Here is a 24,362-nt window from a genome sequence, read left to right as displayed (position 1 = left end):
GTTTTACTAAGAACCGACACATGGTGTTTTTCTGGAGGCAACCTAGAAAAAGGGGCATGTGATGTTTTGCTAGAGCGGATGCTTGAGAGAAACGTGACGTTTAAAAACTATATAAATGTATCCCAGAGGACGGCAGACGATGCTGGGTGGTGTTGGTGCGCCTTGCCATTCTTTCTTTGTCACCGTGGGGCCTGGCTGACACTGGTCTTCACTGAGGACGATGGCAGGTCATCATTTGTCTAAATGTCATAGAGAGAAATGCACCAAAAAACTTCTGGTGGTGTTCTGGCAGCTTCTTGCACTTCCTCAGACTTGGGCCAATTGGCAGAGTCTTGTGGTTTCTTCTGGATAGACCTGCCATTGCTAATTTGCAAATGCTGTTTATGAGTCCTCCTGTTACTGATTCATAAGTGTTTGTTAGATCTGCTGATCCCCTGACAATGCAGATTGGATTTACTCCAGAGAACTACTTCTGAACAAGTCCACATCCTCTTTTGCCCTATTACCCTTCCCTTCCGCTACCTTGGTGGGTGGTGAGACATTAAAACATTTAAAACCCTTATGAAAAATAGGTTTGTAAAAATCTATCATACATTGTGCCAAATTTATGTGAAAATACTGCTTTAGGACCTCAATGAGATAAGAAGAAATTTCAACCAGATGTGAACATGAAAACCCATGACAAGACTCTAAGGTGACCTATGGTGTCCTCTGTGCCACTTATGGAGCATGTCACCTCAGATTATTTCTGAGTGTTCACTGAGGTAGTTTTAAATAGTATATCTGCTGTGGGGACTTACCTTAAGAAACCTAATGGCCAATATATATAATAAGATGAAAATATATTTTAAAGGAAAGGAAGAAAGGAAGAAAAAGGGAAGAGGAAAAGGAAAGGAAAACAAAACAAAATGAGAAGAGTCCAATGGCAAAGCCAGGCATGGTGGCTTCTTTATTTTTGGAGACAAGGTCTCAGTATGCAGCTCTGGCTGTCCTGGAACTCACGATGTAGACCAGGCTTGCCTCAGTCAGATTCCAATGCCTCTGCCACCCAAGCGATGGTATTAAAAGTTTGCAATACTTAGGAGGATAGTGCAAAAATATTGCAGAGTTCAAGTCCAGGCCAGTAATGGCTACTCAGTAAGACCCTGTCTCAAACAAAAATTAAGGGAAAAAAGGGGGGGGGGAGAGGAGGAGGAAGAAGAAAAATAGCAAAAGAAGGAAGCAAGAATGAGAAAAGACTGCTTGAGAGAGATACCAGGGACCCTCGTGGTGGGCAGAGAACCAACTCACATACACAACCATTTACACACATGCTACGGCATGTGGGAACATACAGTAATAACAAAATAAACAAGTGCATAAGTGAAAATCAACCTTCAGTCTTTAAGATAATAAACTATTCACTTTGAAAACATGCTTTTATTAGTTGCTTTAAACAGGGGGCTATTTGCATTTCTAAATTCAAAAAGAATTGTTTTTTGTTGTTGTTGTTGTTGTTGTTGTTATGAAGAGATCTACATTGTGATAAAAAATAAAAATAAAAAGCAAAAAGAGATGTTTTCCTTTTTGATAAGGCCACACATAAAGTTGGCTTAACGGCCCATTTTTCCAAGACTGCATTTCATACGGAATAAGTACAAGGCAGTTGAATGAGTCTCACGTCAGCCTCTTGCTTCCTCTCTCCTGCACAGTGGTCTGGAAGTATAGCTGACTTTGAGAGTCAGCTGAAGCTACTCCAGGATCCTGTGCCTGCTGTGATGTCATTTGTCTCTAAGCTATGAGTGCAGTAAGAGCTTAGAACCTGGACAGTTCTGGTAACTACAGCACTTGGCAGAGAGTAGACCAGAGCAGCAGTGGGGTCAGAGGCTTTCTTTCACACGACAGTAGCATTAAGCCCCCAGTTTCCACCATCACTAGCATCTTAAGTGCATTGCTTAGAAGAATATAAAAACTTCAGGATTCTTAAGAAAATGGAAACATTTAAGTAAATTTTACAGATTACTCTGAGCATCCTTTGCCCCACCCCCCATCCATGAATACTGAACAGTCAGCACTGGTCCATTGCTACTACAAATAGAGACTCTGCCATAAATAAGGTTTTCTATGCATGAGAAGGTCTCCAGGTCCCTTAACATTTTTATCTGTACCTAGTCTTTTTTGTTTGTTTTGTTTTTTTTCTGTCTCCAGTTTCTCCAGAACATCCCTGTATTGAATGGTTTTAGTGAAGTATATGACTGTTAACATCTGAGGCGTTATTTTTGTATTCTTTGCAGATGAGGAGTCTTTCTCGCTGAGCTGTCGATGTGGTGGGAAATACACTGTCTACGAGGATGAAGCACAAGAAGTAAACCTTATTTCTTGTGATACATGCTCACTGATTGTGGAACTCCTTCATCAGAGCTGACCTGTGTTCTTTCCTGGGATGCTTTAACTACAAGGAGACATGCTTTTTGTTATTAGTTGTATAATTTGTGAAGATAAGAGGAACTCTTCAAGCAAAGACCACTTCAGATTAACAAATTAATTCAGTTGTTTATATGTATCTAAAATGTAAATTATAGGATATTACCAAAAGGACTTGAATAATATTTTTGTATTCTGAGCTAACAATTTTTGTTTTCTCTTTGATACAAACCAGTTATTTCCTTTTGAAATATATATTTTTTGAAAATCAGGTAAGAGTATTCTTTATAGTTACTAAGGGTTTTGTTTTTTGCTTTAATCGTTTGTGTGTGTGTATGTGTGTGTGTGTGTGTGTGTGTGTGTGAAAGGGAAAGGACAATCTGAAAAATCTATGAGGAGTTGATTCTTTACTTCTTCCCCCATGTGGGTCCCAAGGGTCAAATTTGGGTCCTGAGACTTATGGTAAGTTCTTGTACAGGCTGAACTATCTTGCTGTCCTTAATTATAAAGTTGTTCATCTAAAAGATGATGTTTTTAGTTGCTGAATTATATGCCTATTGTATACCTGTTTGGATAGCTGAGGCATCACAATATGATTGGAAGCTTTGGGAATGAAGTGTGAGCCCTGTGAGCCCTGTATAAGGCTGGGTATGGATCTCCACAAATCTGTTTCAAAGCTGACAGAGGATCATGTGTTAGAAAACATGACTCTAGTCCTGGCTCTGTATGTCTACACTTGTCAGGAGCTATCTTAAGTTCAGGTGTAATTTAGGAAAATTTAAAAATCCCTGAAATTCAACAAAACAAAAACTCAAATTCCGACCTTCCTTTTTATTGGATTGGCTCTGTTTAAGGAGCCATTCATTTCATCACTGGTTTGGTGAAGGGGCTTTTCTAATGATTACTGACTTTAGTGGACTGTAGGCATCATATCTTATGTGACATTCTATGTACATTGTAGACCAGAATTCATTTTATGAACTCAAGGGGACCCTTATGAGACTCTGCTCAAATGTTTCTTTTATGTCTAGCTGACGGTGTTGAGAGAGCTCAGACTTGGAGTGCTCGGTCTCAGTGTCAGACTATGGGTAGCTGACAGAGGAAGTGCACTCGAAAACAGACTGCTTTCTCTGTATGAACCACCATTGTTCAGATAGGAGGGAATCATTGGATTTCTTCCCCAAGATATTTTTGTATCTCACCATTTAGAAGGAAAACTTGTTTTGGGTTAATTTTATCCAAATACTTTTAGTTAATGCATATTGCAGAGTGTGATATTTACTCTTATATTTAAAACATAAATAAAACTGAATAGCAAATAGTTTATTGTAAAGTTCATGGTTTCAACTGTAGTAATAAATTTACTTGAATAGGAGACAATAATCAAGTTAAAAGGAAATACTTATTAATCATCAGAAAATCTGTGGCCATTTGGGCTGTCACGTAGAAATCCAAAATCACTGAAAGGCCAAATCTGTAAAATGAAAATACAGTTGAATACAATTAATGAAAATTCTTTATCATCATGATGTCCCCCTTTCCTTTTCTCTATGTTAGACACTGCAGTACATTCTCTTCATCAGCTATTCTGACAATAAACATGTTTATTTAGTCTGGGGCATTCAAACATGATTCCAGAAATCCCATTTGTTTAGTATATCAATATAAGTTTGTGAAGACATGGATGTTTTCTTTTACTAACCTAAAATAGTTATGTTACCAATCTATTCTACTTGTTATTTTAAGTGCTTGAATATGGCAGTTGTTCAAGTATAAAGAACCCTGAACAGTATTTGGTTGCCTTAGATGTTCATGCTTTTTTCTTCTAAAGCCTTGTGATCAAGGGAGAGCAGGTGTAGTGGTGAATACCTGTAATCCACCATCTGTGATATTTAAGACTTAGAGACAGGAAGAGAGAGTTTAAGACCTGCCTGGAATACAGAGTGAAAGCCTGTCTCAAAACAAAATTATAACAACCAATAATAGAGGAACCAATGTACCTAAGAACTGGTGTCATCTAAGGCTTGCTGTGCATTCTCTACAGCCATACACCTGCCTATAACGTGCTGTATTTAACTGGGTCCACGTGCACTCCAAGTAGACAGCCCGGGCTGCTTTGGAGAAGTGACTGCTGAAATGCCAGGATGTGACTATGGCTGTAAAAGTCACACATGGCAGCAGAGTTTGATTTCTGTAAACTCAAAGGTTCTCAAAGCTACTGCTAATTTAGTTTGAGTTTTATTATAAGAATTCTCAGTTATTCCCCTTAGGAGCAGGAAGGGGAGAGGATAATGTTTTGTCCATACTTCTTAAGTAAAGTTAAAAAGGTAAAAATGTAGTCACTGCAACAGTTAAGTCAACTTGGAAGCCCATGGATTTCAAAGTTTATTTAGAAAGACCCCCCCCCCCCACCAGCTCACAGAATAAAGGAGGTGTTTCAGGCAATAAAGCATACCTTAAAGAAGATCCGTCCTTTTATCAGTCCATAGGGTATAGGTCCGTAATACCTGGAGTCGGTAGAATTCTGTAAGTTATCACCTTCTAACCAAACATGACCTGTTGGCACCTGGAATTAGTAAAGAAAAACAGGCCCCTTAGGAACAAACAAACAAACACCTCAACAGGGGACATCACTGAAAATAAAGGTCTGGAACTGTGGCGTACAACTGGAATCTCCACACTGAGGAGACTGAAGCTAAGCGATCATGAACTCAAAGCTAGCATGCACCACACAGACCCTATATGAAAGGGAGTTTTCATCTGGAGAAAGAGCATATACCTGAAGTCTTCCTTTATACATGTCATAATAATTGCTACTTTTGCTTTCATTTCTTACGAAATAACTAAATATCAAAGGTTTCTACATTTTAAAAAGATCTCCTTATTATACAGGTCCCAAACACTATAGAAACCCCACCGTAAGGTTGTAAGGAATCAAAACAGTATGCCAGTGTCATTAATTTAATAGACTTCAAAAGAGGTCATTAGGCTGCTGACTGAAAATGTGCCCTCCTGTTGCAGTAACAGCATAAGCAGGGCAGCCAGTCAGCAACATCCTGGGGCCAGTTCCAAGGCCAGACCTATTAGAATGCTCATGATGAACTAAGTGGTAATGGATTGTGACATCAATTACAAATAATCTCATCATTTTACTGCAGTAGGCTTGTCAGAGTTCTAATTAAGACCCCTGTCTTGCCTTTGTACTGGCCATATCGTCACTGCCTTATATGTTGATAATGACCATCAAGAACCAGAAGGACCTATTATAAAACCGTCAGCTGCAAATTAATGACAATGACCTTCTACTAGATGAAAAGATAAGTCTTGTATATTAACTAGTAAAAAGGTATAGATGTTTACTCAATTGTAATCCTTTTACAAAGGTGATACTTTTAAAAATGCATTCTTCCAATATGAGACATTCACCTACTAATAATTCATTCAATATAAACTTAGAAGGTGCTTATGACAGCAATCTGTATACTACTTTTTTATGTTTTTATTTTACAGTTTTTGTTAATGCAGGAAAAGTTGATTTATTGACCAGACCAAAACAATGTACTGGGAAGATTTTGTTGAATTAATACAATACACTATAATTTTATTTTTGTATTACAATATTCTTTTTGTATATTCTGAGCATTTTAAGTTCATTTTCATAAGATTATATTTCTGGGATATCTTGATTAAATGAACCAGCTCTGGGTCCTGCAGCTGATAGCCTGTCTATAGTACTGTCATAAACTGACTGACGGGTAACAAAGTGTAGAAAGCAAATGTATCTGAAGTCAAACGCAGATGAGCACTGCATGTGGAAAGCCAAGTGTACCTACTGTACTTTTGGAGAAGATACAAGACGAAGAGCTCTTATATTCACATTTCTAGTTTCTCAAAGAACGTTTGTTCCTCAGCCCTAGTATTGGTGCTATGTATGAAAAGACACTGAAAGAAAAGACGTTTTACAACCAGGGTACTACGCTACAGTATAGGGCAAGCTCTGCCCAGGGAGGGCCCATGACATTTACATTCTACCTTGCTTGGGGCACTGGAGTATAGCATCACCAAACTTTCATGTCGCTTTTCTTGTTTTGAGACAGGGTCTCAGGAGCCTGGCCTCAAACTGTAGACTAGAAGATGGCCTTGAACTCAGGATATTCCCATTTCCACAATGAGTTCTTGGATTATAGGCATGTGTCATCATGCCTGATTTTATGTGGATAGGGAACTGAACCCAGGGCATAGTGCATTCTGGGCAAGTACTCCACCAACTGAGCTACCTGCCCAGCCTGCTTTTATGAATCTCTTTTCACTGTTATGACAAATAAGTAAGTAGATGTAAAGCTATGATTTTAATTTTTATTTCTTTACCATTGTCATCAAATGTTTGCCCACCCAATGCTGAAATAGTGTCTCTGTGTCTTTGTTTTTGTCTTAGTTTAAAAACCTGAGGTTTACACTGTGTGCGTGTGCGTGCGTGCGTGTGTGCGTGTGTGTGTGTGTGTGTGTGTGTGTGTGTGTGTGTGTGTGTGTGTGTATGTGTGTACACCTCTGGAGGTTGAAGGAAAAGTCAGTGCTCTGTGAACTTAGGTCAGCAGTCTAATGCCTTTACCCAATGAATGTTGGGTTTGTTGCAATTTTGAGTGGTGTCCAATCTCTTCCCATATAGTTGGAAAACAATATAAGAGCTAGGGATAGAGCTTAGTGGCAGCATTCTGCCCAGCTCCAAAACAAAACAAAGCATTAGACTTAATGCTTCATGTAACACACGCAACCCAAGAAAACAGTCTCATTACTGATGTTAGCTTTAACCCAAGAGCATCTCTTATAAAGAGAAAATCTCTTAGGTAGTGATGTTTTTAAAAATTAGTTTTATTTTATGTACATTCATGGTTTACCTACATGTATGCCTGTGGGAGGGAGTCATATCCCCTGGAACTGGACTTACAGACAGTTTCGAGCTGCCACATGGGTGCTGGAAATTGAACCCAGGGTCTCTGGAAGAGCAACCAGCGTACTCCTAACTGCTGAGCCATCTTTCCAGCCCAAGTGTGGATCTTTTTATCTTGATACACTCAGAACTTTAATAGTTGCTTGTAAGATTAAAAGGAAAACCTCTTAAGTATGTATCTTTTTATCTTAATACATTCAGACATTTTCCACTGGTTCTTCATAAATTTTGTATCATGCTCCACAAACCTACTCAATCCCCCATCCCCTCATACCTGTCCTCCACCCTTGCAACCTTCCCCCAATTGAGGAAAAAATAAATCTCATTGTGGAAATTGTAGTCTGTCACACCATTTCACAGCCTGCCCTTTTGTCCACATGCATTTGCTTGCAGATATTCATTGCAATGACCTGTTGGTCTGGTACAAAGTCTCTAGCTTCTGCTACTCCACTGGAACCTGCTCTACCCGCTGCCCAGGCAAAGTGCAGGGCCTGTTCTTTGAGGGCCGCAACAGGTCAGTCAGGCCAGCTCTCCCACCTGCTGCAGGGGGCAAGTGTTGGTTCTGTATAAATTCTTTAATTCTAGAACTACAAATAGAAAATATACAGTTTGTCTTCCTGTATCAGACTTCTCTCACTAATACTTGTATCTGTTTCTCCAAGAAATAACAAATCCATTCTTTATACCTGACTGTAATGTATGCACACCATTCTTTTATAATAAATATGTATCTTTGGCAGGTAGAGAGGCTTATTCCATTAACGTGGGCGCTATGAACTGTGCTGCAGCAAACATGAATGTGATATTGCCTTGGGTCTTAGGTGCATACCCAGGAATAGGATAGCTGGACCATGTCATAGAACTGTTTCTGTCTGTTTAAAGAAACTTTAATTTCTATAGAGCTACTTCAAACTACATTCCCATCATCAGTATAAAAATATTCCTTGTTTCCCACATCCTTGTCTATATGTGTGTGTATATATATATATATATATATATATTATTGACAGCCACATTAACTGGGGTGAGATGGAATGAAGTTTTAATTTCTGTTCCCCTGGTTTAAGATGTACAATTTATCATGTTAATTAGCCATTTACACTTCAGTTTTTAAAAATTATCTCTTCATTTATTAGCTTAGACACTGATTGGATTGTCTGTTTTATTGACAAGATTTTTTTCCCTTTAGTGTGTGTGTTCTTTATATAGTTTACATATCTTCTCCTATTCTGTAGCCTGTCTCTTCTCTGGATTATTTTCCAGCTATATAGAACTGTTTTAATATCACACAGTCCCCATTTGTTAGTTTTTGGTAATTATTTCCTGACTTACTGGAACTCCTAACCCTGTTTCCCAAATGTCCTTGTCCATATCTGTATCTTTAAACATTTTTTCTTAAATACTTTCCGAATTCAGGTATGAAGTAAAAACAAAACAAAACAAAACAAAACAAAACTTTAATCCATTTTGAACTTTTTGTGTGCATTATGATGGAGTAATCTAGCTGGGTTTTCTTTTGTTTTGTGTTTTAGAAGTGGGTACCCAGTTTTCCTAACACCATTAATTGAAAAGAATGTTTTTGGCATCTTAGTTCTAAAAAAAAAAAAAATCAAGTGGTTATAGGTGTACAGGTTTGAATCTGGGCCCTCTCGTCTATGCTACTGATCTCCGTATTTGTCTTTGAACCAGTAACATGCAGAGTTTTTTTAATGTTTCTGCAATGCAACTTGAAATTGGTGGTATAATAACTTCCATCACTGTTCTTTTTGTTTGAGTTTTCTTTGACTATTGAGGATCTATATGAATTAAAAGATTACTTTTGCTTTTTCTATAACAAAAATAGTGTTGGAATTCTGATGGATAATGCTTTGAATCTACAGGTTATTTTGGGTAGTAAAGCCATTTCACTATCCTGTGTTGATCCATGAGAAGGGGAGGCTTGCTCATCATAGCTCAGAATTATCCTCCATTTCTTCAGGACTTTGAAATTCTCAGTAGAATTCAAAGAAGCTAACTTCCTTTGTTAGCTTCATTACTAAGTATTCTTGGTGGGTGTTGGTTGTTTGGTTGTAGTTTATTTTTAAATTTATTTTAAGTAGGATTCATTTTTTATTTCTTTTGAATGGACACTGCTTAACAGTATCACAAAAGCACTGTTTTGTACTCATGTGTAATTTCAGTGGGTCCACAAGGTGCGCAGGTGCTGTTTACAATAAGAACAGAACTGGGCTGGGAATACAGCTCAGAGTTAAGAGCCCTGGGTTTGGTTCCAAGCACTGCAGAAGATAATAAACACTATATTTTCTGAATAAGCACACATGTTTGTTGATGGTGTCCATTATATTGTGATAAGCCCACATGTGCAGCACCTTTGCCTTTTAATTTGAGGACCATCCTTTCATATTTTTTGAAAGTCTATTAACAAGGAATTTTTCAACATTGTTTAAAAGTTCTCTCCAATTTCTGTGTGTAAGTATCACTTTAAGTACTGATCTTTTCTTTTGCAGTTACAATTCTGCTGTCAAATCCAAGTGAAAGAATTTTAAGCAGAGTGTTGTTTCTTTATTTACCATTTTTACCCCATCAAGTTCACTTATGCTCTGGTTCCTTGAAAACAATTAAAAATAACATTTTAGAGTAATTTCTGGTCATTTCATCCCTGTGTCTTTCTGGGCCTAGTTACCTGACTCATTTCTGAGTGTGGGTTTCCATTCACTGCTTTCTTCATGGATAGTCACTTGTGACTTAGCAGGCTGAAGGGGTCACAGCAGCCGCACAGCAGCTGACTCACTTTAAGCCTTATTTTCAAGCTGTTGGGAGGAGTTTCTTTTCACTATGGGACACAATCCTTCCAGGTCTCTACTGGATGATGGCTTGTCCACACTGGCTTAGGAAACTCAAATATCTTCTGGTTTTGTGGGAGTTCTATTCACCTTTGTTTTTTTACTGAATTTCACCATGAATAGGTACGATTTAGTATTTAACTGTCAACCAAGGGAGTATAAATGTAGATCTCTGGAGATCTTTTTATAGCTCTTGCCTTCCTGGAAATGTGATCCACAGATTTCAACCACTTAAGAACTTAATCTCTGCCTCTTCAGCTAGCAATCAACCAGTGCTTTCGTGATGACAGACACAAGGGGTTGGGGTGATAACGGTTCTCTAGCGTGCCACCACTCCCCGAGTTCTAGTATAGAACAGCATATAATGGGCTGCGGTGTTGCACTCCTGTTATCTCAGCACTCAGGAGGTAGAGGCAGGGAGCTCACACAGTCAAGGTCATCCTTGGGTGCAGAGTCTAAGGCCAGCCTATGATATAAGAGACCCTGCCTCAAAAACAAAACAATCAGTCAAAAAGTCATAAATAGGGCAAATGTTTACTCTGTTCTTTCTCTTGTCTCAAAATTGGCAATAGTATAAATGTTGGTGTGTAAGCAGAAGCTAAAATAAAAGATAATTTATTTACATAGTAGACAAGATGATTAAAATACAAAAACCAAAGTATGTTAATAAAGAACTTGTGGAAAGATTTCAACAAAGGGATCAATGCAAAGATAACTTTCAGGACTGTGCGCATAAATGCATATGTATTCTGGCCTGTCCTTGAACTCACAACACCCTTCTTCAGCTTTCAAAGTGCTGGTATTTCAATTATGCACCATCTACCTTTTCCCCACCTTTACTTTATTAGTGCGTTTTGGTCTTTGGTACTAAAGTGAGAACAGGTTACCCTCTAACCCACACAACAGACCTCTCCTGCTTTCAGTAATGCAAATGAAAACTACAGTTACATCAAACAACATGAGAAAGAAGTTTGCAGCAGTACTATACCAAAGTTTGAACTGTAAAGATAGCAGGGTAAATATGTTTTTAAAACCTTATATAATGAGGGCTAACAGTGTTTCACCAATTCTGAATTCTAATTCTTTTTTTGTTCTTTCCCATAATCAATTTTCTTTTATTGAAGAACTTTATTTTAAAAAACAAAGATAAATGTACAAATTTTAAGCATTTTTTGCATAAAAGTATACGAATACATTTTTGTTTGGCTTTTTTTTTTTTAAGGTTTGATAGTGTGCATTAAGATCTTACTAGTTACAACGAGGGGAACTACATCCTAGTAAAAACAAGAAAACCCCATAATCAATTTTCTAAGTCGGATTTTTCTTTGAGACTGCTGTGAGTCTGCATGCTTACTTCTGGAACCGCGATAAAAGCTGATCTCAGGGCTGGGGAAGGATCCAGCTTGCAGTTCTTGGCTGTATTCACTGAGGCCTGGTTAAGTGCCTCCTTTTTAGTCCAAGCAACAAATGCAAAGGCCCCATGTATGGTCACAGGCAGCTTTGCAAGGCAAGCCACAGGTGCTGTGTTTCTTGATTCAAGGGAAATCTGATGAGAGCTTTAATATCAAATTACGATAAACTGTAATCACTCATTTATTTGATTAAGCAAAGAACACCTAATTTAAAATTTTGACAAAAACTAAGATATTATATATTGATTTTCCAGAAGTTTCAAAACAGAAAATCTTAAATTTTAAGCTAACCCTTTATTTAGTATAAATCTTGTACGTTACAAGCAAAAGCATAGGTATATATTGGCCCTATGGCTTATGTATAATGGTTCTTCTAATGAGTGAGTTAAAACATAAAGGCAAAAAGAGGATTGTCCTTTAGGAATCTTTCTTTTACACATTTTTTCTTGTAATATACAGGAAACACATACTTTATGCACCCATTCGGATTAGCCCATTTAGTTTCTTTAGCAAATGGAAATGGGAGTGACACAGCAAGGACACTTTATTCTCAAGCATCTCATTTAAGCACAGTTTGGAAATATCTGTTTTTTTTTTTTTCTTTTAATCTAAGAACATAATGCTTAATACCTTGCATTGAAAAAAAAAACTACATAATGAATGAAAGATGTCATTTCATCTAACAATTGCTAGCCATTTAATTTTTATGTTACTGTCTTACAAGTAAATAGCATTAAGTCAAACATCTACACCTCTGTATGTAAAGCATATTCTGTTGCTTAACTTAGACATCAAAAAATGGAGCCATGTTATGGCCCTATGTACAGAAACAAGGTAATTGCCTGATACTGTTCCAGCTGAGCCCGGTGGCACATGGATAACAAGGAGGGACTGCTAGAGGCTCTAAGGTAGCCAAGGTCTCAAGCTGAGTTCTAGGCCAGCCTGAACTATACTGAAGTGCTAACTCAAAAAAAAAAAAAAAAAAAAAAACCAACAAGATTTAATGTAATAGAGGTAGTTTCAGAGTTAAGGGAATATAGCAACACATACTAAATAGTGAGGTTTTTTTTGTGCTTTGGGGAAAAAACTTTAAATACTTGGCAAATCAGATGCACATTATAAAAATACACATGCAGATATGCTTCTGATTTTAGGTGCTTTGGGGGAGTCTTGAGGGTTGAGACAATATCTCTCTGTGTACCCCTGGCTGGCCTGGAATTAATAATATATATATATGTATATGTGTGTGTGTGTGTGTGTGTGTGTGTGTGTGTGTGTGTGTGTGTGTGTGTGTATACCAGGCTGGCCTCAAACTAGGTATATACTGCCATGGTAGCTGTAAAAAGAAAGGAAAGACAAAAATCGATTTGTGTTTTGCCTGCCTGTATGCCTGGTCTCTCAACTCCCTGGAACTGGAGTTCCAGATGGTTATGAGTTACCAGGTAGGTGCTGGAAATGGCATCGGGGCCCCTGCAGGAGTGCAGCTGGTGCTCTTAATTCCTTAGCCATTTCCTCAACTGTGCTTGTCATGTCACCTAATTCTTTCCAAAGCTCATTCTGGTGTGACTCTATTGCTGCAGAGGAGTTTCTGTCATTCCTTGCAGGCTCCTGTTGTACCCGTGCAGGCATAACTGTGTCATGAGAGTATTTGGTTAGGCAACAAATTTCTACAGAAACTGATGGTCACAAGCATGAAAAAGTCCACTCTTTTAAAAGCAGAAATCATTGAGAGCGAATATGCTCTGTACCCCATTTTTAATAGGACTGTTTTTTTTCTTACAACTTTATTTAAAAAAAAAACACAGATACATGTACAGATTATTAAAAGCATTTTAGCATAAATATATATGAATATATTTTTGTCAGTACTTGACTTTTTTTAAGGTTTGATAGTATGCATTGAAACCTTACTATTTATAAAGACCATAAAGTATATTTAAAACAAAACATAACATGGACATAGTCAAAGCTTTTTTTTTTTTTGATGTGTAAAGATTAAATATACTGATTTTTAACTACCAAAAATTGCCACAAGGCTATCTTCTTAGCTCTTGGATTATTAATGATTTAAGGTCTAGGTGTACCACACTCTGAGAGGGTGCTATACACTTTTTTTTTTTTTTTCTAAGAAGGACTGAGGCTTCCACTCTTTGGTCTTCCTTTTTTTTTTTTTTTTTTTGAGCTTCATATGGACTGTGAGTTATTTCTTGGGTATTCAGAGTTTTGGGGGGCTAGTATCTAATTATCACTGCATATTATGTCTGTCCTTTTGTGACTGAGTTACCTCACTCAGGATGATATTCTCTAGGATCATAGAAACATCCATTTTCCTAGGAATTTCATAAAGTCATTGTTTCTAATAGCTGAGTATTACTCCATTATGTAAATATATGACAATTTCTGTATTAATTCATCTACTGAAGTACATCTGGGTTCTTTCCAGCTTCTGGCTATTATAAATAGAGCTTCTATGAACATTGTGGTGCATGCATCTTTGTTGTATACTGGAGGGTCTCTGGGGTATATGCCCAGAAGTGGAATAGCTGGATCTTCAGGTAGTACTATGTCCATTTTTCTGAGGAACCGCCAGACTGATTTCCAGAGTGGTTGTACCAGTTTACTATCCCACCACCAGTGGAGAAGTGTTCCTCTTTCTCCACATCCTGGCCAGCATCTGCTGTCACCTGAGTTTTTGATCTCAGCCATTCTGACTGGTATGAGGTGGAATCTCAGGGTTGTTTTGATTTTCATTACCCTGATGACTAGGGATGTTGAGCACTTCCTTAGGTGCTTCTCAGCCATTCAGTATTCCTCAATTGAGAATTCTTTGTTTAGCTCTGTACCCCACTTTTTAATAGGATTGTTTGAGTCTCTGGAGTCTAACTTCTTGAGTTCTTTGTATATATTGGATATTAGACCTCTATCAGGAGTTTTAGTAAATGCTTAAATTTGTGCAAAAATTGTGTGTATCTTCTGAGATTAGTCTCGTACCTCACAGTACCACTTAATCTTTCAATAAAGCTAATAACTTGAATATTAATTTGAAGCCCTTTGGTTTCTGTTTCTTCCCAAGTCCAATCTGATCTTGGTACTTTCTCAATATTTCTGTGATATTGCTACTACTTTCCACTTTTCATGTTTAACCCTAGTTAGGCCTCTTTTGCAGCCTAGTAAACAGGTTCCCTATCTCCAGAAATTTCCATTGCAGACAGACTTTTGAAAGTCTACATTAATCCCAGAACAATCTTTTATAAAGTAAGTCTCTTTCTTTATTCTTCTGCTAGAGGAATACAAGGAGTGCGTTTGTCTTTTCCTTATTACCTCTATCATGGTGCTCCGTCCTCCCTGTACCCCACGCCCCCTAGAAATTACTTTTGGTAGTTACCAAGAGAAGAGTAGAATGTTTTACCTTTTTCTCCTATGTCTCATGAAGGCTGTACTCAAGTGTTCTCTGTCATTCCACCCCCTGTCCTCTCTTCTAAGTTCAGTGACCTGGCTGTTCCTGAGGCAGCCTTATTAAGGCATCAGTGAGTAGTGGTTAGGGCCACAAGACATTTTTAGTATATGTCCCCAGAACTACTTTGAATTTCTTTAAAAAGGGACAGCAGGTCAATTTTCAAGTCTCTTCAAATGCAGATACAAGAACTAGATGAGAGTTTTCAGGTCCACCTTAGATGACTAACTTATTCATCTATAGCTGTATTTTCTTTATACTGCTTGGCTGTCTTGTCCAGTTAGCTTTATGTGCACATTTGGCAGTGATACAAGCACTCCTGTGTCACATGCAGCGATGTGTTATTTTCTTGTAGAATCTCTAAAGAACAGGAGAAAACCCTTTCACCTATCTAGGTTCCTGGTACAATGACATGAAATGATAATCTTTTCTTCCTAATTTACTATGTGCAAATACTTTAAAATATGCACATTTATTTTTATGTTATTCTCCTTAGCCATTCTTATTCTAGGTAGAAAATAGTTTAGTGTATAGTGAGAAACCTTATATAGGCTATGATTCTGGGTCACAGAAACTACATGTAATCTGTCAAAATTTAATTTTCTAAGAAAGCAGGACAAGAGCTTCATTATTTGCTTCTTCCAAGACATTTGAACTGTTCTGTCTTGGCAACAGTCATTATTTTTCCCCAGCGGACAGGAGGAGGCCACCTGACAGGTGGAATATTTCTCTTTAATCACAAAAGAGTTTGGAGTGGGTGCAACACTTCTACTGAACAGCTGCGTATAATCTCAGTCTTTCTTATTTTTCTCACATTTAGACAATATTAAAGTGGAGAAGATCAGTGAATGTATACACTGAAACACCTATTACTGTACTAGATTAGGTCTCTCTACTGTCTAACTATAAATCAATGAAATCCTCCTAGTTTTCAATATGCATTAATCTCAGAACAGCTTTCTAATCTTCAGTTACAGATGCTGATCTTTAGGAACATATTTTCAGATATAGGACTATGGGGCTGGAGAGATGGCTTGGTGGTTAAGAGCACTGGTTGCTCTTCCAGAGGTCCAGAGTTCAATTCCCAGGATGGCAGATGGCTCACAACCATCTGCAATAGGACCTGATGTCCTCTTCTGTTGTGCAGATATACAGGAAGACAGAGCACTCATATACATGTGTAAGTGAATTTAAAAAAAGACTATAAAACAAAATTCTAAAATAATCGTTAAGTTTAAACTATTGTGAAAGTTTTCAGAAGGCACCAGGAACACTGAAAAGAGAGGCCTAAAAGGTGATTCTTTACTGTTAACATCTAAGTGAAAACACTTCAGATTAGTAAACTATTAGTGATATTATCTTCTGAACTGTTAGCTATAGGATGAAAGAGCCATGTCATCTCCGCAGTGAATTTCACTTTAGCAAGAGAGCAAACATCATACTCCACACCAGCTGCAATTAAGGCATTAGCAGTGTGCCATGATTGATTACCTGGAGCTGTTGCTGAGAAATGGATGTGTGGTACAGCTTTTATCATCAGAGTTTGCAAAAAAAGCAAGTCCCTTGCTTAGATATAGTGTAGTAAGTGACATTATTAGGTAGTCCTTCTATCTAAATGACCTAGGATTTAGTGTATCAGCAACTTATAATAAACAAGCTCTTTCACCTGATGATTCCTCTCCCCACACAGAAGTAGTTTTTCTGTTAATAACTGGTAATACAAGACCAGATGGTTGCAACATTTAGCAAAGGCAAATGACACTTAAACAAACAGAAAACCAGCATTAGGATACTCAGGGGTTTCAAATGAATCTTAAACATACAGTCTACATTAAAGCACTATTAACATTAACTATATAAAGTGGCCATTTTCCAATGCTATCTAATTGGTGAGGCTGTTTTGCACATTGCCCGTTGGATTTAAATATTTCCTAGTGTGCCATAACTCAGGTTTCTTCTTGCTGCATGGTTGTATTTACAAATACTAACACAATTCCACCAATGCATCCTGAGTACATTTAATTAGCTTTCTGAAAAAAACATAACTTTTGATTTTTACCAGCAACAAAAACATCAACATGCTGACGTTTGAAAAAAGAGGCACAAACAGCACTGCATTCCTTATTCAGCCTCTACCACTCAATCCTAATTGTACATTACAATTTGGTGAGGATGTTTTCTGTGTACAATACAAGACAACCAACTCAAAAAGTTTTACCTTTTTTTATCCTTTTTGGTAACTTTAAATTAAATATGAAAACATTCTTAAATTTTTTCATTAATTTATTCACTTTCTGATCACAGCCCCCCTCCTTCCTCTTTTCCCATTCACCACATTCTTTCTTCCCGCCTCCTTTCAGAAGGGGAAAAAAGGAGACCCTCCGTGAGTACCAGCTCCCAGCACACATCCTTTCTCACTGAGGTCAGACAAGGCATCCCAACAACAACAAAAGCTCTCTAGACCACAGTCTCTGACATGTGCTTTTTTGCATAAAACACATAAGATGTAATGGTTGAGACACTGAAGCTTTGCTTGTAATATTTAAATATGGGGGACTACAAGATGGCTCAGAAGATATAGGCACATGCTGCCATACCTGAGTTTTATCCCAGAACTCACACTGTGAGATGAGAGAACTGATTCCAACAAGCTGTCCTTAATCTCTCTCTCTCTCTCTCTCTCTCTCTCTCTCTCTCTCTCTCTCTCTCTCTCTCTCTCTCACACACACACACACACACCCACACACACCCACACACCAAATAAATTTAATTTTTTTAAGAAGTGAAAGTATTCATAGTTTTACACAATTACTAGAAATTAGAAGTTTTCAGTTAACAGACAAGTTTACAAATTTTTACAAGCAACAACTTGACCTTTGAGTAATCTGTCAACCAACCAAAGAACAAGAGAACCAAGTACTATAGTGGATAAAGGCACATCCATGATCTTCAGCTTAAATGGAGGAAGCTTTATTACCAAGCAACCTAATGAGCAGGCACTGAATTGCACAAGGGCAATTCAGCTGCCACCATACAACACACATAGCCTTTGTAAGGCAACAAAACTTTAAAAATGAGACCAATGTATGGCCATTTTTACTATGTTGATCATTCCAATCATGAGCATGGGAGATCTTTCCATCAATTTCCTTCTTCGGGGACTTGAAGTTCTTGTCATACAAATCCTTTACTTGCTTGGTTAGGGTCACCCCACAGTATTTTATATTCTTTGTGGCTATTGTGAAGGGTGATGATTCTCTAATTTCTTTCTCAACCTGTTTATGCTTTGAGTAGAGGAAGGCTACTGATTTGTTTGAGTTACTTTTATATACAGCCACTTTGCTGAAGATGTTTATCAGCTGTAAAAGTTCTCTGGTAGAATTTTTGGGGTCACTTAAGTATACTATCATATCATCTGCAAATAGTGATATTTTGACTTCTTCCTTTCCAATTTTAATCTTTTTGACCTCCTTTTGTTGTCTAATTGCTCTGGTCAGGACTTCCAGCACTATATTGAATAGGTAAGAAGAGAGTGGGCAGCCTTGTCTAGTCCCTGATTTTAGTGGGATTGCTTCAAGTTTCTGTCCATTTAGTTTGATATTGGCTACTGGTTTGCTGTATATTGTTTTTACTACGTTTAGGTATGGGCCTTGAGTCCTTATCCCCTTGTAAAAAACTCAAGTCCAACTTGATCAAGGACCTCCACACAAAACCAGATCCACTCAGCTAACCACTGGACTGAAAATGGGGTCCCCAGTGGAGGAGTTAGAAAAAGGACTGAAGGAGCTGAAGGGATTTTTCAACCCCACAGGAAGAACAACAATTCAACCAGACCCCTGCCCCAAGCTCCCAGGGACTAAACCACCAACCAAAGAGAACAAGTGGAGGGACCCATGGCTCAAGTCGCATATGTTGCAGAGAGTGGACTTATCAGGCACAAAGGTAGGTGTGGACCTTGGTGCAGTGAAGGCTCACTCAATGCCCCGGTGTAGGGGAATGCCAGGGTGTGGGGGGGAAGAGGGTGGGATGGAGTGGGTGGGTGGGGGCATTCTCACAGAGGCTGTGGGAGGGGGGATGGGATGGGGGATTCAAGAGGGGAAACCGGGAAAGGGGATAAAGTTCGAAATGTAAGTGAAAAAAGAAATCCAATAAAAGGAAAAAAAATAACAACAACAACAACAAAACGAGCCTAGAAAACCTCAAAAAATATTGGCTTCTGGGGTTGGAAAAATGGTGTAGCACCCACAGCAAGCAATTCACAACCAACTGTAACTGTAGCTCCTGAGGACCCAAGTCCATTTTCAGGCCTCTTCAAAGACTGTTACACAACCAGACAGACACATAAATAAAATAAATTCTAAACACAAAAAAAACCTAGCTTCTTGAACAACCAATACTATTTCTGACCAAAAATAATTGCCTTTCTTTTGTAAAATAGCAAAGATGAATATTTAAGAAAAAGAATGACTTGGTGAGACATTGAGATAATAGAAAGTGGAGCCTATTCTGAGAGATGCAGTAGCCTGCTGGGAAATACACACTTGGAGACAAGCTCCTGGCATCTAACACAACTCCTGCTTCAAACAGGAGGCCTATGTAATTTTGCCGCCGTGTAGTTTTCTTATCAGACAGATACTGCTCCTCCCTCCTTAGCTGGGGTGCAGTGGTGGTGACTAAAGGAGTCTGCCGTTCTATAGAGTATGCAGTGTGTGCCCTGCACTGAGAAAGTCACAGGAACATTCCTGGGAAAACACTGCCTGTGGTCTAACCTGTTCATTCACCACATATACAATTTGATGAACATTTTCCTTAAATAGAATATTCAAACGTTCACATTTTTTAATTCTCTGGTTGTCTTCTCTGATTACTCAGAGCAAGGCTTTTGATGTAAACCTTTTAGCCTTGATATTCCTAGTCTACTGACTTTAACAAAGAGACCAGCATACATAAATTGAGGTATTTATGCACATAATAAGGGTATCTTTTTTGTCTGACTCTTGACAAAACTATTTCTGATCTGAAGTAGATTCTTTTTGCTTAAACAACTTAGATATCAGTAGAATGCCTCATGGTATGAGAATAGTCATGTGAGGATAAAAGCCTATGACATATTGACAATTTTGAGGAATAAAGGATACAATGTTCATAAAGAAAGCCACAGTAGAAAAACGAATTAGCTGACACCAGGCCATCATCTTCACATCATCCCTGTCAGGTAGCAATTACTCTGTGTCTAGATCTATAGCAATATATGTCAAAAATCATTTACATAGCTGAGCCAGACTCCATTTTCAATGGTACATAATGGAGTAATAAACTATTGGGCAAACTCTCTTAATAGAGTAATCAAGCTATCAAGGTTCAAAATGAAGGAACAATGATGAAGACAAACTTCAATTATTAGCTTATTTTAGGGAAGAATAGAGGTGGACTTGGTTAACAGACATTTGTATTAATAAGTTATCAAAGAAGTATAGGCCGACTAAAGAAAGGCCTTCACATCCTTTCCAGTAAGCTGTGTGATAATAGCCCTGTCTGGAGGAAGAACCGACACAGTACATCTGCTTGTGATTCTTCAGTCCTATTCCCTCTGCAGTCTTCTGAGTGTAAAGATAAGTTGATTATATGCATTTTTTTATTCTAAATGTTTATAGGGTTAAAAAGACCAAACCTTTAGTTGGTTTTGCTACAGTTGTTAACTAAGGAACTGAAGAACATTCAAAAGCAAGAATCTATACTGTGTATAAATGGTTCATGCCTATAATTCTAGTTTCCTGAAAGGCTGAACCAGCAAGACTGCAAAGTTGAAGGCATCCTGGGCAGCCTGGTTTTCCTTGAGAGAGAACATCATACTGCTTTTAGGCATCTGGCCTCTCATTCTGCTCTTGTCTAGGAGAGTTCCTCCATTGTTCTTGGTTTTCTATGGCCCTCCACTCTCACTATTGTAAGGCAGGATCCTATTATGTAGTTCAGGGTCACCTTGAACTCACTCTGGAGATCCTCCTGAGTGCTGGGCCACCTGCCACCACACCCAGTGATGATATTTTTGAGATGCACTAGCCAACTGTAACCAGGCAGCTGTGGGTGACGCTAACCCTGGACAAGTAGTCCTAAGTTATATAGAAAAGCAGGGTGAGCAAGCCTTGAAGTGCAAGCCAGTAAGCAGTGCTCCTTCATGCATGTTTCAGTGATGGAGTGTGCCCTGGGCGTTGTAAGCTGAAATGAAACATTTCTTCCCAAGTTGCTTTTGATCAGGCTCATTTATCACATCACAGTCAGCTCTGATCAGAAATGCTTCTTTACTTGGTGGCGATCAGTTACTGGAGAGAGTCACAGCTCATCATGGCACCGAGGATAAGTGAATGTCAAATGTTCAACCACAAGTGAGACATCTATAGCATCCCCTCTTTGACTCATGGAATAGAGGGCAGCAAGAACGTAGGAACAGAGAACGGGGTAGAAGGTTATGGAACACCATGTTCTGCACATCAAATGGCTATTCACTCTTGAACTCGCAAAAGCTCTAACTACTGATGCAACCTGCTCAAAATTGGGTCCACCAATACATATCCTGTCATAAAGTGGGTAGGATTTCCAAAGACCTGATCTTACCTGAAGAGTAATGGTTTGTGGAATGGTAGTGAGAGGAGATATTTTCTTTAGTGGTACCTACTGGTGGAATAAATAACTTTGTACCCACCCATGCTCTTATAAGCAACCCCAATAAAATTCACGGGATCATCACCACTACTAACAACAAAATCAAACCAAAACAACAACAACCAAAACCAAACAGGAAAGTAAAAGGGGAACTTGCTGATAAGAAAAGATACATTAGCTGGAATAGCAGGAGAAATGGAGATGAATACCATCAAAGTACAAATGTACTAATATACACGTATGAGGAGGTCACAGTGAAGCCTACTATAAAATATGCAATTAATATCTTCTAATACAAATATTTTAAGCTAATAGTGTTAATTATGTGCATATGTGTATGTAGGTCTGTCTGTGTGCATGTGCATGTGAATGCCTGTGCCTAAAGAATACAAAGGGTTGAAGTTCCTGAAATTGGAGTTACAGGGGGTTATGTGTCACCTGATTAGGATACTGAGGCTCAAACTTGGGTCCTCTGGAAGAACAGTATGTGTCCTAAACTGCTGAGCCACCCTCCACCTCATACAAATGTTTTGAAAGACCATTTTGTTTTCTGAGTGTATTTAGTTATTATTAATTGATTATGATAAGAAGAAACAACATAACTGAAACATTACTTACATAACTACGGCTCTTAAGGATATCAGATGGACTAGTAGTAAGGATTTTGTCTCCTTCCAAACCAATTACTCTTTTACAGATATTTGATTTTGGATCACTCGGACTTTTTGCAATTACAATGTCACCTCTGAAGAGAGAAAGAAGAAAAAGTATCAGTATTATTACCAAATGTAATCACACATATAGGATTGCTTTAATAATTTTGTAAAATGACCTAAAGACATACCCTTTATCCTTTCATATATTGACCCTCATATATTTATCATGCTTGGAAATTATTGTAACTGACATTTAGAGTCAGAAAACAATCAAGGTCATAAAAATTCTATATAAAATTATTGATACTCTATAATAATCTCATGAGAATTATTTTCACTATGTATTATTTGTGTATACATTTCCAGAGCACCAAAAATAAATAAACATCATATACTTCCCCAAAATTACAAAAACTAAAGAATAACAATATATAAGTTATATAATTTATTTAAGTCATATTTACAGTACAGATTTACATTTGAGGGGAAAATGAGACACAACCAAATAAAACATTAATAGCTAAACAAACATGTACTATAAAATGGGCATGATGTCAAGTATATGAATTGCTACATATGGAAGAGGTGACATTTTCATGGTAAGAGGAAAAAAAAAAAGAGGTTTTATTCCAGGCACAATGATGCATGCCTGTAATCCCAAAACCCAAGAAAGGGAGAATTACAATTTGGAGGATAGTATAAACTATAAGCAAATCCAAAGGCAATTAAAGCCACATTGTGAAATTATGTTTCCAAAAATCCAAGCATGCATAACTATCACAGCCATGGAAGTGGGGGTAAGAATGGTACCCCAACCAAATAGAATGTAATTATTTTTTCTGCATAAAATAAAGAATACAGAAATTGTGCTAACATTTTTCAATAGCTAACATATTTAGCTACTGTAATTCCAGATATAATTTTATATACTTAGATGTTACTTATAAAAGACATAACAACATAGAAATCTATACTAATGAAAGGAAGCTTATACTTCGAGCACCTGGTCACTGGGCAGGCCAAGGCACAGCACCATATTATCCCAGCACGTGACAGGATAACCAACTCGGGCTATGCAGGAAGTTGAAAGCAAATCTGGGCTACAAGACTATGTCCTAATAATCCAAAATTGAAAACGAACAAAGAGCACTAACTGCTGACACACTGTAAGTACTAAACAACCGCTAAGCATTCTGGTAGCCCCTGCCCCAAATGAAGAGGGTTGTGGATACTGTTCAATGATAGACTGGCTTGTCTGGCATCCAGGAGGCTCCAGATTTGGTCCCCAGCAACAAGAAAAGGAAAAACGATGAGACTAATTAGTTACCATTCATAAGATTAGGGTTAAGGAAAGATAATACAAAACTTTCTCCAACAGCCAAATCAAAGAGACATTTCATAAGACACATTTTTATGTAAAAGAATAAAAGACACCATTTTATCAGAATATTTCAGTAAACACAGAAATAGTATTGAAGACAACCATATTGTGAAGCTTCTTTTTCTAAAGCTGGACGATATCAAGCCATCCAATTCTATAACTGGGCCAGAAAAACATGGGGCTTTTGTTTGTTTGTTTTGTTGGGTTTTGTTTTTGTTTTTGTTTTTTGAAATGTCAATGAAACTGTTCACATGAAAAACTATCATGTATATATGTCTTTAAAAGAAGAAATCATCTTCATGGCTTGCTTATGCAGCTTATATTATTTAATACAGCAATGTAACACTTAAAAGTCTTAACCTAACTAGCAACAAAGAAGTCATAATTTAGTTAGGTTGGTTTTATAGAGATCAACATTAATTGAAACTATTAATATATGTCTATTAGTCTAGCTAGATACATACATAGATAAATCAAAATACATACTCCTTGGACTTTTGCCTTCTTTACAGGGAGTTTTAAAAACCCACTTAATAACAGAACCAGTACTTAAAGTTTCCTTTCCCATTATATTATTGTTGGGTGTGGTGTTTTGTGACTCTCAG

At 37.7% G+C, this 24,362-nt stretch overlaps 2 protein-coding genes across 6 annotated transcripts in view; one reads left to right on the top strand and one right to left on the bottom strand.

The window, feature by feature from the left end:
• DNAJC24 (DnaJ heat shock protein family (Hsp40) member C24) overlaps positions 1–2,598 on the top strand; it is a 30,165-nt gene extending 27,567 nt beyond the window's left edge. Inside the window, exon 5 of the mRNA XM_080931066.1 lies at positions 2,274–2,598. Coding sequence (XP_080787192.1) covers positions 2,274–2,404 — 131 coding nt within the window. The 3' untranslated portion in view covers positions 2,405–2,598. The remainder of the gene's footprint in view (positions 1–2,273) is intronic.
• Positions 2,599–3,705: 1,107 nt separating this feature from the next.
• The window catches only part of IMMP1L (inner mitochondrial membrane peptidase subunit 1), a 49,342-nt gene continuing 28,685 nt past the window's right edge, over positions 3,706–24,362 (bottom strand). For all 5 annotated transcript variants that reach the window (XM_080931553.1, XM_080931554.1, XM_080931552.1 and 2 more), the window contains 3 exons: positions 22,339–22,465; positions 4,859–4,969; positions 3,706–3,877 (listed from right to left, as the gene is read on the bottom strand). In XM_080931553.1, the coding sequence (XP_080787679.1) occupies positions 3,809–3,877; positions 4,859–4,969; positions 22,339–22,465 (307 nt within the window). In that variant the 3' untranslated portion in view covers positions 3,706–3,808. The remainder of the gene's footprint in view (positions 3,878–4,858; positions 4,970–22,338; positions 22,466–24,362) is intronic.

This window comes from Micromys minutus (genome assembly GCF_963924665.1).
Source record: "Micromys minutus genome assembly, chromosome: 17".
NCBI lineage: Eukaryota > Metazoa > Chordata > Mammalia > Rodentia > Muridae > Micromys > Micromys minutus.
This window is presented reverse-complemented; position numbering and strand designations above follow the sequence as displayed.